The sequence below is a fragment of the Gambusia affinis genome, linkage group LG15 (genome assembly GCF_019740435.1).
Source record: "Gambusia affinis linkage group LG15, SWU_Gaff_1.0, whole genome shotgun sequence".
Classification (NCBI taxonomy): domain Eukaryota; kingdom Metazoa; phylum Chordata; class Actinopteri; order Cyprinodontiformes; family Poeciliidae; genus Gambusia; species Gambusia affinis.
The window spans coordinates 12,229,806-12,243,413 of record NC_057882.1 but is presented as its reverse complement, the minus strand read 5'-3'; the positions used below and the strand labels follow the sequence as shown (position 1 = coordinate 12,243,413).

At 39.1% G+C, this 13,608-nt stretch overlaps 1 protein-coding gene across 6 annotated transcripts in view; it reads left to right on the top strand.

Moving 5' to 3' along the window:
• The first annotated feature begins 1,205 nt into the window (after positions 1–1,205).
• LOC122844927 (connector enhancer of kinase suppressor of ras 2-like) overlaps positions 1,206–13,608 on the top strand; it is a 40,544-nt gene continuing 28,141 nt past the window's right edge. For 5 of the 6 annotated variants that reach the window (XM_044140782.1, XM_044140785.1, XM_044140781.1 and 2 more), the window contains exons 1-3: positions 1,235–1,739; positions 9,124–9,287; positions 12,242–12,444. In XM_044140782.1, the coding sequence (XP_043996717.1) occupies positions 1,676–1,739; positions 9,124–9,287; positions 12,242–12,444 (431 nt within the window). In that variant the 5' untranslated portion in view covers positions 1,235–1,675. Of the gene's footprint in view, positions 1,740–9,123; positions 9,288–12,241; positions 12,445–13,608 lie in introns of all 6 variants that reach the window. The other variant, XM_044140779.1, reaches the window with a different exon arrangement.

Here is a 13,608-nt window from a genome sequence, read left to right as displayed (position 1 = left end):
TCATTACTTTCTTAATGCCTTTTAGAAAAGGCTTCTTCACTACAACTTAAAAATAAAATAAATTTAAATTTAATTATAAGGTAATTTAAAAACCCCTCAAATGTAGTATTTATTGACCTAATTACAGTATATTTTAAATATGGCTTAATACTGAGCCATGAATGAGTAAGAAAATGTTTAAACCCTGGAGCTGTTTAGTGGTATATATAAAGATCATGACTTGTCAGCATCCTCTTTTCCTTGGTGACCACTGTTCCACTACTGTGCGCTTTGTGTGATGGAGGCGAGCAGCGACAAAGACAGCAGGAGAAAACAGTGGCTTGTATGGAGGGCAATCAGTGCCCGCAGGCTTGGAGAAGATAAAGGAATTAGCACATCAAAATACACCACGCTGTTTCTATTTATTGGAAACATGTTCAAAGTCTAATTTTATAAAGTTTCATTTAACCACATGTCAGTGATCTTTGTTTTGGCAGCATGTGTGTGTCATCATTTGTGCCGTCCAGGCATATAAACCAAGTTGACCTAGACACAAAAGGGCCTGAAGTAAACAAACACTCATTCATGATTGTATTGTCTCCTACATGCTATTCATTTGTTGTTGTTTTTTCACTGGCAATGAATAAGTTCATTTTAAATCAAATAATGATCATGTTTTTTCAGTCACTGAGCACAGATGTAATTCGTCGTTGTTAGATTACACACTTTGGATTATTATACAGTTGGCAGATTTAAATTTAACCCTAACTTTGTTCAACCTGGGTCGTTTTTCATAATGAAGTAACAAAGTAGGTGTCTCTCAATTTTTTATGTTTTAATCAAGTTAACTTGACAGTGGCTAGGCAAGCCTCTGTATAAATTTATCACTGTTAAACATGGCATGAAATAAAGCTCAGAGACTAAAAAAGGGTACATGCTAAGAGATCCAGTTAAAGATATGAATGCCGTGTAAAGTTTAATTGAATTCCACGTCAAATATCCCGAACCCAACTTTTAAAAAAATAATTTCTCAAGAAATATTAAGCTTGAAAGCACTGTCTTAGATTCCTTCCTGGGGGGAAAAGAACCCATTCACAGACAAATGATCCACAAACATAAAAAAACTACATGCTGAGTCTTCGCGGTTGTCGCTCCTGTGGCATTAATCACCCGTCATACAGAAAGACCTCGCCTGCTGAAGGCAGCGAGGGCTGTGACTCCATGTCTGGGGAAGGGGAGGGAGGATGCTTATAGAGCGAATGCTACCTCTCCAGACGGCAGGATGAAGTGGACAGTCTGCGTGTTGTTCGCTGCTCTGGACGGTACGAGGATGTATTTAGGCAGAAGAGACGGGCAGCAGAGAGCCAGCAGCATCACCGCCTCTGAGCCTGACATGAATGATAATTGAAAGACCTCATTCAAAGGACTGAGCAGCGCTGGAATCTGCAGAAGCCTGCCGGGCTTTACTCAGTCTCGGCTCCACAAAAACAAAAAAAATAAATAAATTAGACATCTTGGACCAATACCTACCTCCATTAATGTTTAAAGGCAGTTAAAGCCATTGGGCGTCTTTTCTTTGAAGAGGAATTTTGAATAGATTTTTGTGTGCTTATTTATTTTTTTCCTAATTTTGAGAAGGGAGTTGGTTGAGTTGGGTGTGTTTTTCTTTTGTGAACCTTGAGGACAAACTTCTGCCATGGCACTGATTATGGAGCCTGTGAGCAAGTGGAGCCCGAGTCAAGTGGAAGACTGGATGAAAGGTGGGTTTTATTGCCCGATAAATTTAACATTTTCACAAAACTGCTCAAGTGAGTCAAGTGTTGCGCAGCGATTCAACACATTCCGACACAAACTGATCCGAGATGTCGGAAAGAAGGCAAAACACCTGCTGATCCTTTCCACGTCGTCGTTTGGGTTTATGCAAACCCGATTTATTATCATTGATGTTTTTTTTTGTTTTCTTTTGTTGTTTTTTTTTAACAATAACGACGTGAATGTGGATGTTCTCCAGAAGAAAGCGCATCCAAACATCTCCAAGCGCTTTGAAACCCATTGTGTCCATTGTTAAATCAGAGCTTCCTCCTTGGGGAGGCTGGGGAAACAGCAGAGATTTAGTAATTATACCCAGATGACACGGGCTCATGGAGTCAGAATCTGAGTTCAAATGAAAACGGGGTAAAGTTATCTGGGAAGTGTGTGCGCATTGCAATCATTGCAGCATCATCTGCTAAATGTTCATCCACAGATGTTTGTGAGGACTATCCAAGTAAGCAGAGAGGGACACCAAGACCGATTGCAGTTAAACCTTAAAGCTATTCCTTATTACTTTTCAGTAAAATCAACGCACTTTATATGTAGTTTGTATATATATATATATATATATATATATATATATATATATATATATATATATATATATATGACAACATATTTCGGTCAGTTTTTCTATTTGTTTCGGTATTTTTTTTGCTATGATGGAAGCAGAAAAATAATAAAAAAAACAATAAGGAGCTTTCAGATCATACTTCCTGGTGACATCACAAAAGGCACAGCTGATCAGTGCTCTTGCAAAATCCATTCCTGCTTCCCTTTTTATTCACATGTTTTACTTTCCTTCGAATAAATTTACTTGGATTCTATGAGCACACAGCAAGCAGTTCAGGAAATGTGGACATAAGACACAAAGAAGTGGTTTGTGAAGATGAGTAGATGAGTCAAAGTAAGTTATGAAAAATTGCTCTAGTTTCTGTGTGAATTTTCTCCATCACCTGTGACATTCACCAAAACAAACAAAAAATAATTGTTCTATTCCTTCCTCTTGTGTCGTGCTAACAGAAATCCACATGCAGCAAAATTATTAGTGTTTACTTCAGTCTGCTTTGGTGAAATCTTCTTCTTCTTTACCCTGCTGTGTTTTTACTGTTAGTGTTTCACTAACATTTGTTGGTGGAAAGGTACACCAGTGGATAATATTTTTAAAACTATTACATGACAGACAGAGTTTATATGTGGTTCCAAAGTTTATTCCTAAAGCTTTTGTTATCATGACGGGGGGAATCCTCTGCTTAGCAGAAGGTAACACACAAGAGATCCATTTCAGACGAGTAGTAAAGCCCTCCTGAGGCCATTTTCCATCTAAGAAATGTTTATGCTTAAACTAATCTGACGTGCCATTACTAACTGCGTGGAAATTCAGAAATGTTGAAGTTGTTGTGATTAATTTGTCTCTCTCTACCCAGCTTTGGTAGCTGTGTCAGATTAGTGTTTGCTTTGATCTAGAGATCTGTAAATTTCCCCAAACAGCTGTTTTTTTTTTTACATCCTTGGCCCACTCCCACTCTCTTCACAGTTTCCTCATAAGCTATGCTTATTTTTGTCTGTTTGCATTACAAAGATATTCCAGAATTCAAATGTGATAGGAATTTAAGTGGAAATGTTTGTTCCACTTGGAGGGAATTCTCTGCCTGTTCAGATTTGTCTTATTTTTTTTTTCCAGTTCTTTAAATAGTGATTGTCTCAGTAATGTGTTGCTTTGTGCTCACGTGTCAGACCAGGGGCCTTCACATCCACACCCATACATCTGTACCGCTTCAGTACACATACGCGTGTAAATATAGCATCGTAATTCTCAGCTCGTTGGTCGCTGCTGCTACATGAAGCTGCGTGAGATGCTCATCGTATTATAAACGTTGCTGTTCGGTGTCTATTAAAAACAAAATTGTGAAACATTGTACAATTACGTCGACATTTGGAGTTCAAAAACTATATTTTAGTTATCACAGTTGAATTATTTGCCCCCTCAAAGATGAATTCTGGTTTGGGCTTTGTGTCACATTGAAATGTTTCACGTCATCAAATATTAACACCAGACAAATACATAAATACAAGAAGCCGTTTTCAAAACTGTTTTTCATTCATTAAGGGGGGGGGGGGGGACTATCCAAGCCAACTGGCACTATGTAGAAAAAGTAATTGCTCCCTAAACCTAGTAATTGCTTGTGGCAGCCTTGGCAGCAGAGACGGACATCAGGGTTTTGTGATAACTGGCAATCGGTCTGTTAAATCCCCATGGAGGAATTTTGTTCCCTTCTTGTTGCAGAAGTGTTTTAATTCTGCCACATTTTTAAGGTTTGGGACAGGAATGGCCTGTTTAAGGTCAAACATCGGCTTTCAGTTGCAGGTGGCTCTTCATCTGATGTTGATGAGTTGACATATTTACTTGCACAAAAAATTTAAAAGATGAAGAAATCCCCAGGGGGGTCATTTCTTACCAACATTTAAGTTCTATTTTTGTGGGATATTTTGATTTGATACACAAAAATTTGGAATAAAAATCATCTAGTAAACAATATATTGAAGTAAACATTTTATTTACTACTGTGTAAGTAAATAAAATGTAGGAGGTTAGCTTTCCTTCAGCCAGCTGACTGGCAGTGTGGAGCATACAATTGAAGGACGGGGAGCGTTATTTTAATCTATGATTGATATGATCATAAAGAACCTCTTTGGTATTGTATGTTAGCAAACCTTCATTCAACTTGTGGCACTTGGTGATGTAGCTTAGGTTTTTATCCAGGCAGCAACATATGGAGAAGAGGGAGTTCTGGGTTTATTGTAATGTCCATACAGCTGGACGAATCTCTGTTCAGTTCGTCGCTTTCTTTGTTATTGTGGATGCTGGCGTTTTTATGCAAGGTGACTGGCAGCACCACAGCAACCTGCGGGGGAGGGGGAATGCTCCGTTACTTCATTGTTCTTTTGCTGGCGTCTCATTAAAATGAGTTTAAAGCAAGTGAACTTTATGATGGAAAACTGCAGCCACTGGAAACATTTTAAAGCCTTGGGTTGCCTTGGTATCGGTCAGCAGCTTGTGGTGACGACAAGGACCCCTCGGAAAATGAGTTGAAACATCTCAATGGGTTATCCTTGGAACAAACACATAAACAAATGATCAGATCTCTACTAGTACGAGTGGTATAACTAGCTGCACTTCAGCCTATTGAATATGTGTTTGCAGGTTTGTTAAAGCGTCACACTGGAGAAACAGGAGCTTTAAATGTAAGCAAAACAAAAGATGCACAATCAGGCAGAAAGGCGGCGATGCCAGCTGTTCAACTTTAAGTCTGTGAAAAGACTTCAAGAACAAATGAGAAAAGTAGGAAGAACGACTGTATTGGACTCCTCTGTGTCCCATATCTGACAAGAGGAGCAAAGAGCATTTCTGTAGCCAGCGCTCCATAGTGGTAATGTGAAGTGAGGGAGAAAAGTGACTGTGAGAGACACTGAGGAAGAAGAAACGGCTGCAGGGGGTGGGGAGTCCTATTAAATATCCATCCTCGAGCCCTGGCGACTGGCACTGTTTTGTTTTCAGGATTCCCAGGTTCCTTTATTTCTTTGTGCCCCGTGATGTCACAGGAGGCCAGAGAAGGGGGGACCCCGTGACCTTCCCACAGCCCCACTCCCGTCTCCCGTCAGCTTTGTTTGAGCGAGGCGCTTTGTTCCCAGCTGTGATGGAGCTGTTTAAACACTCAACTTTAGAGTTAAACGATACACACCTTACCCTCCAAGTTTGTTCTCAACGTGTGCAGCATCTTCTGCAGCCTTTTTTTTTATGCTGGAGACCAAATTCAAGCTCACAGTCTGAACATTGTCAAATCTTTCCTATTTACAAAGTGAACCATTTTTCCTCCTCTTGTGTTTCCCGCTCACCCAATTGTCTGACTCAGCCACTCAAATTGTCATATCTGTTTCAAATTGCTTTTCCCCCCGGACATTAAAAGTGGATTATCCATAACGGAGATCAGCGCATGTCGGCACTGTGCTTTTAATTTCTCCTCTAAATGCTTAATAATCTGACCCATACATGTAATGGGCAGGAAAACCGATGTGGCGGAAACTATCATGTGCACTCAATGAATGGTGTCCTATTTAAATGTGGACTAAATGCCAAACAGAATAGGAAGAATATCTGTGTTTAATATGTAGCGACTAATCAGGATTTCAGTGTCTGTGACTAAATCTAAAAATCAAATCAGTTGGATCACTTTCAACTGAAGATGACCTTTTCAGAGAGTTTCAACAAAACTTCAAAGGAAGAAGAAGAGGTTGCTTAATTTTATAGAGATTTCTTTTCAAATGAATGCAGGAACTATAACAGTTTAGAAGATTAAAGGGAGAAATATGACACCTAAAACCAATTAAAAAAGTAAGTTATCTATATTTCAAACTATTTTTCATGTGGGCCATAATGTCAAGTCAAAAGGATTCGCAGGTCCTTGTGTAAAAACATACATTTTGTTTGTTTTTATTTGTATGTTCAAAAATTAAGCATGCAACACATAATAATGGATGTGTAAGTTATTCCAAAACTTAAAAAGAGTTTACAGTTTATTATTATTACCACAAAAAAAAAAAAAAAATTAGAAGCATCCATTTTTCCAATTTTTAAGGTGAATGAAAACAGTTGCTATTTAATGAGTTCACAAAAAAGAAGTCTACTTATGAGTAAAGGTCACTGGCTAGATGAAACCAAAAACAGGGCTTTCTGAACAATTTGTGTTGTATCCAATATTTTCCATTGTCAGGAGAGTTCCATTTGTTTGTAATAATTGTAAAGTTTCCATGTACTAGGGAGGGAATGCATCATTCTTGAATTGCAATGGAGGGACACACAAAACTAAACCAGGATCCACACATTGGAAATCCCTCATCTATTCCAAAACCAACTACTCTGTTAATCTGGGATCATAATGAGAAAACCAAATTTCAATCATCAGATCCTCACTCTGACCGTCATATGAAAGAACGAGAAGAAATCATTAAAATGAAACAGTATAAAATTGTTACCCTTCATAATTTATCATTTTGTCTCGAAGCATGCAGGAGCTCAGCGTATAAACAAAATGATACAAGAACAGTTTGAAACGGCCAGAAGCCTTCGTTATTTTGAGAGATTAGCTTCACATTTGGAGAGACGATTTGTTTGGCTGGCATGGTTGCCCACACACACAAATCTAGCAGGTCATTTGAAGTGGGCAGGAAAGCCAAAAGTCAAAGTTCAAAGGTTGGTTCATGCTACATTTGGTTGTCATTATTAGCCTCCTACACCCACCAACATAGTTCTGCGTAAAGCTATCAAATATTTAGCATAATTTATTTAATAGGAGAATACAGAGAGATCGGTTGCATACTATTATGTATAGAGATTGACTGGTAAAGCCTTAAAGTGTTGAGCTCTCTATAGCCTTTCCCTCACACACCACACACACAATTAGCTGCTAGCTGAACCCATCTTGAACGCTTGATCAACTCTGCTCCAAGTCCCATGTGAATGATTCGTCCACCACAGCAGAGAGATGAGATGAGGGGGGAGTTGCATGTGTATGGGGGGAGGGAAAATAAGAGAAAGTCGCTACATAAGCTATACAAACGCTGACATTTCTGTCTGGACTGCTAAAATGGAAAGCCAAAGAGGTAGAAAGCGGACACTCTCTAGTAACACACAGTATTGGTTAAACCTGTGTGAAAAGCAATAAAATAAAGTAGCATTTCATTCCTGTACAACAATCTTACAATCAATGTCTTTTTAAACAGTTTTAGTGTTAATCTAACTGTAGATGTGGGAAATTTACTTCAATCCAGACATGTGATCAACATTGTCCTTACTTAAATGTTCATGTTCTCCTGTCTCTCCCGTTTTGAAGAATGACTCCTGTGTCACATTATAGTTACACCCAAACGAAACAGGGTCACTAGATATTCCCAGACAATTTAATCCATAGATATAGAACAATAGACACTCCATTGGCGTCGTTGCAGAGTAGAAATGAGACGTTAGCATGCCACCATATTGTGAGTGGCACTTTGAAAAATAAAACACGTATCCTAGTAAGCTGAGGTTTTTATGCTCATCACTATAAGCTAATTTTTGTGCTTTAAATAGAAAAAACACACACAATATACAGCTATGATAAAACAGAAGGTATTAAAATGCTTGGATCATTATTTATCCCCATACCAAAGAATTATATCAAGTTTTATTTATTTGCATTATTTGATCTGCAGTATTTTAGCTACATTTTAAACTTGTGGAACTCTTTATTAATCTACTATTCTTACTATAAATATAAAGAAGTAGGGATTAAAAAAAAAAACAAGAATCAGATTATCAACTGTCCTACAAATAAATAAATAAAAAATCTTATGATGAAGAAATTTACTCAACTTCTCAGAAGAGTAACCAAGGAAGAAAAACAAAATCTATTTCAAAAGGTAATTTATTTTGTGAGCTCTATAAACAGTTATGCATCCAAATACTTACATAGAAATGCAGGTTATGACTTTATGCCTTATATAAGATATAAACTAAATAAAAGTGTTTCGATCTGTTCTGCTTAAAATAAAAAAGCTGCCTCAGTCGAAAATCCAATTCACAGGGAAAAAAAGGGAATACAGTCAAAATCAAAATAATTTATAGGACAAATAACTAATTCTTTTCAAGAAAGTCCGGTGAATTTCGTTGCTTTAGATTTTCCATTTTTATAACAGCGTGAGTCATAAAACTGCGGTCAGTGTCCCATCAGAATGCAATTGTGTTGACTTCTGTGCCAGAGAGATTCTTAATCTTGCTTGAGAAACAATTTTGAAGGTTTTCTGTGATGCGATAGCAATAGACCGAGTTCCTTATGAACCTGTTTATTGCGTGAACGAAAAAGAAGGATGAATTCTTTGTAATTTCAGACGTAAAGCACAAACTAAAACAAACTTAGTTTGTTTTAGTTTGCTGCCTTTCATCAAGTATTTCTTCCACAAGGATTTCACACCTGCTGCGGTGCTAAAACATGTAAAACAAGTCGCGCGCAGACTCCTAACCCTGTAAAATTAAACGCTTCTTTTCAGGCTCGGAGCTGAAAGTGTAGCTGGAATAATGTTTTGGAGGGGGAAATGTGTCACGTTTCTTGTGTCACACAGACTGTTATCGTGCTTGAATGCGGCTGAACGCGACCTGTGATCACACGAATAACAGATTCACAGCGCATATTCTGGTATGGAAAGGCAACGTCGAGCCCACTTAGCATGTAGAAAGTGACAGCAGATTTTGCGAGAATTTGCAAAATCGGACTCAGTTGTGTTTTGTCGTCTCAGGCCTGGACGACTGCCTGCAGCAGTACATCAAGACTTTTGAGAAGGAGAAAGTAGGGGGAGACCAGCTGCTACGCATCACCCACCAGGAGCTGGAGGATCTGGGCGTGTCCAGGATCGGCCACCAGGAGCTCATACTGGAAGCTGTGGACTTACTGTGTGCTCTGGTGAGTCCAAGGCTTCGCTTACATCTAATCACTGCTGCTACCACTGAGTCACAGATTGAGCTTTCAAACAAATAATGTGTGTCTCTGTGAATCACGAAATAGGAAAACCAGCTTATTTGTTGTAAGATCAACAGAAACAAAAGAAAAGATTGTGTCCTGCAAAAGCTTTTCTACGCTTTGAACTTTTCCACATTGTTTAGTAACTCTGATGAAGGTCGCTGGGAACTCCACATGCTCTGGCCTTTATGGAACAGAGGCAAGAAGAAGCCATTGTTGATCCAATATGTCCTACTTTATGCTCGCTATTTATGTATAGAGGACACGGCAAACTTGGGAAGCAGCTGCTCTGGTCAAGTGAGATCAGGTTGACTTCTTGACCTACCTGCAAAATGCTTTATTGGGTGGAAAACACTGAATATCCCCCCTAAGCATAACATGCCTGGCTTGAAACACAGTGGTGGAAGCATCAACTGAAAGGACTAATGAAAGGGAAAACTTTACTTTTGGTTCAAAACGTCCCTTAACTCTGTTAATCATTCTGAGAAGAAGTTACATCTTATTTCACATTGGTCCGAAACGTGCGGCCATTACAGTCTGGCTTTGTCATCTCCAGATTCTTAAAGGGGCTTAATTTACTTTTGTGTCCTACAGGATTGCTCAGGTGGAGGTCCTTATATTTACTGGATGCAGCTCCAGTAAATACACTTCCTTGTATCAATTTGTGCGCCGAGGGTAAAGCTAGTGCTGCAGGTATTAGAATTTGATTTTACCAACTGAGCAGCTAAATTGCCACTTAAATCCTAAGATGTTAGAAATGTGAAACCGCTTTGGGTTCCAGTTGAAAGATTATCAATCTAAACAGAGTCTTTTCTTAAAGTGGGCAGATATTTATGTCGTAATCAGTGCTGTCATCCTTTACTGGCTCATTTTGAAGTAGTTTATTCACTTACTTACTGTCAGAGATACAGACTTTTGCTGTGTGTCAGCATGAAACGCCGTCGCTCTGCTGATTTGACTAATGAGCTGCTATAGTGTGAGAATGTATCTGACTCATAACCCTAACCCCTTCCTTGAGTTTTCTTTGTTACTCTTTAAATGATACTGGTGAGATTACATCAGTAATAATGAGAAATAAAATCATAAAACATAGTTTTCTGCTCAGAAGAGGAGCAACAAATTAAATGAGGACCATAAATGTAACATTTTGTGCAGTAAAATCAGTTTGTAGACACGCACTGTTTGGTTCAGGCTGGAATGATTATGCAACAGGCAACTTCAGTGAATTTTAAATACTAGAACTAGCTGAGATTGTTTGAATTTATGGAGGATTTTCTCAAAAACTGTGTAAATTATGTGCACACACCCCTAGTGACAGTTGGATTAATGTCACATAACCAAGTTGTGGAGAAGCCACACATGTTGTGCAGCCATCAACAAGTTTAGACTGAATATATGACCTCATTAAAGCTGATTGGTTTCTAGGCATGGTTTTAACCTTTTAGTGAAGTCTGTTCGTTTTCTGAAGATGAAAGTTGGGCTTTCGGGAGGCCATTGAACGAACCGTCTAGAACCACTTCTATGTTTTTTGTGCCTTTGTCCTGTTGGAACATCCATTTGTGTTTCAACCATCTAGCTGTTGATTTGAGTTTGAAGTGAAACAATTAGAGGTCGCCCTCACTCTTGTTCTGAAACATCCCGACCAGCTTCCTGTTCGCCAGTTTGGGTCAGATGCTTCAAACTCCCAAACGCACATCAGAACAGATTTTAATGGATAAAACAGACTAACATTAAGCTTCTGTAGTGGCCCTTATCCCAACCCTAAAGAAGATTTTAGCAGTATGTTTAAAGGCAAGATCTACGCCAGGAAGTTACTTTTAAGGAGCTTATCGATGAAAACATTGTGGCAGAGCGGAAAAGGTTTGTGTCTGCGAAGCAGCCATCAGTCACGACTTGGTTACAGCAGACAGAAGGAATGGGCCAAACTTTCTGCAAACCTCTATGAGAAGCTTGGAGAGAGATGTCCAAAAAACTGTACATAAATAAACTTTATCATGTAATTTTATCAGTTAGGAAATGGATGTTAACTTCCCAATTTGAAGAATGTTTTAAAAATATTTATGTTTTGTCACTATTCTGGTATTTAGCAAATAGACATCATGTTGGAAACCCCAACTGACATGAACAGGAAATGTCTAATGTAATATCAAACAGCGAGGAAAAGTCATATGTATATATCTGCTTTCAAATGTATATGTTTGTAATTTTGCATTTTAAAGTACTAAGAAATATGGAAACTGTAACTACTCCAAGCACTACATTTCCATTTTCTTTCTTTTGCAAATTCTGCTGGATAAAACACAAATTTATTGATGAGATGACATATGAATTATGAATTTGGCTGTTGGGTAGAGTGAAAGAAATGCACATCGGTGTGAGACAAACCCAGAGATCAGTGGAGAAACTGGATGCAGATTTAGTGGGCTGAGGTCGTAGATGCTATCCGAATGTGAACTCCTCTCATCCTTCATCCCTGCTGGGAGGGGGGCATGGATCGACTCCAAAGCCCCTTACGTAATTGGGATTTAGTTTTAAGTCTGTCAGGCTCTCCTGTATTAAATATGATTAGCAGCCCTCCTGCTGTCCCCTCTCATCCTAAGAAACCCTGACAGGAGAGACTCCACACTTCCTGCACATGCAGTTTGCACCAAAAATGAGCGTTGGGTTATCTGGACACAATCAAAGCGACAGCTGGGTTAAATTGTTTTTTGTTTCTTTTCTGCAGCGTTATTCTTGGGGACACGCTCCCCCTGTGGCTTTTATAGAGTTGTGTCAGAGCGACAATAAGTTTGAGTCTGATGTGTGAAAAAAAAAATAGCCGGAATGCGTCATCGTTGGTGAAACAAACTCTGACAAACTGGTCAAATGCAGAGATTTTACCCTCCCCTCTCCTGTAGAATTATGGTTTGGAGACTGAGAACCTGAAGACGCTCTCTCACAAGCTCAGCGCGTCTGCGAAAAACCTGCAGAACTTCATCACGGGCCGGCGGCGCAGCGGCCATTATGATGGCAGAGCCACTCACAAGCTGCCCAACGACTTCCTCACCTCTGTGGTGGACCTGATCGCAGCTGCCAAGAGCCTGCTGGCATGGCTGGACAGGTGAGATTTGCAAAATGATGCTGCTGGATCCATCCATCCATCCATCCATCCATCCATCCATCCATCCATCCATCCATCCATCCATCCATCCATCCATCCATCCATCCATCCATCCATCCATCCATCCATCCATCCATCCATCCATCATGAAACACAGGTTCTATACTGATATTTTAAAAAGTTATGCTTTTGCTAAACGTTAAAGACAAGATTTAGAAAGCTAAACTACAGTCAGGTGTTTCTGCACATTCAGATTCTTCTAAAATTATTCAACCCCAATTGCAAATTACATTTACTGGCACAATAAACAAGCTATAGCAGCTGCTGCTTTAAATAAATGTGTCAACAGTAATTGTAATTAGCACAATTAAGATTGCAAGTATTTTCTATTAATTTAACACAAACCAGCCTTTATATTGACAACTGAAGTCTGTACATTATTCACCCAGACCCTGACAAGCATTCTTAGCATTTCTGCTAAGCAAACACCCCTTTGCTTTTATGACCTGCTGCATATGTGATTTATTGCCCAACTTTTGGCATCATTCTTCAGGAATCTTGGCCAATCCCTCATGGGGAAATACCTTCAGTTCCTCAATTAATATTCCTGGGTTTGTTTGCTGCAAACCTTTACTCCAGCCAAAGTCCAAACCTCAGGGACTTTTCGTGTCTGGCAACTTTTAGATCTGGTTCTGCTGCAACACACCTGAATCAAATAATCAGGTCATTAGCAGGAGAATTTGTCTAGAGATAATTCAGCCACTTGATTCAGGTGTGTTGGATCAGCAGCTCTTCTAAGAATAGCATCCCCAGAGCATCATCGAGCTACCACCATGCTTTACTGCAGGCATGTTGTTCTGTTCAGCAGCTGCTTCATTCTCAGGGTCTTATCTAGAATAATATATTTTTTAATGTTCACATCAAAAATGTGAACAGTTTCTACATATTTGCTTGTATTGGCCAATATAGACAGCTCTTGTTATTCAGAAATTGCTTGTTATTTATAACAAGCAATGAAACATCACCATCAACAGTACAAGTATTTAAGCTGACTGATCCAATACGTGGATCTTCAGGCCACCTGATTTGGAAATGTGTGCTCTTATGGAGAACTCTGTTTCGAGGTGGGAATAAATTTGAGACTGCAGAAGTCATTGAAAGTAG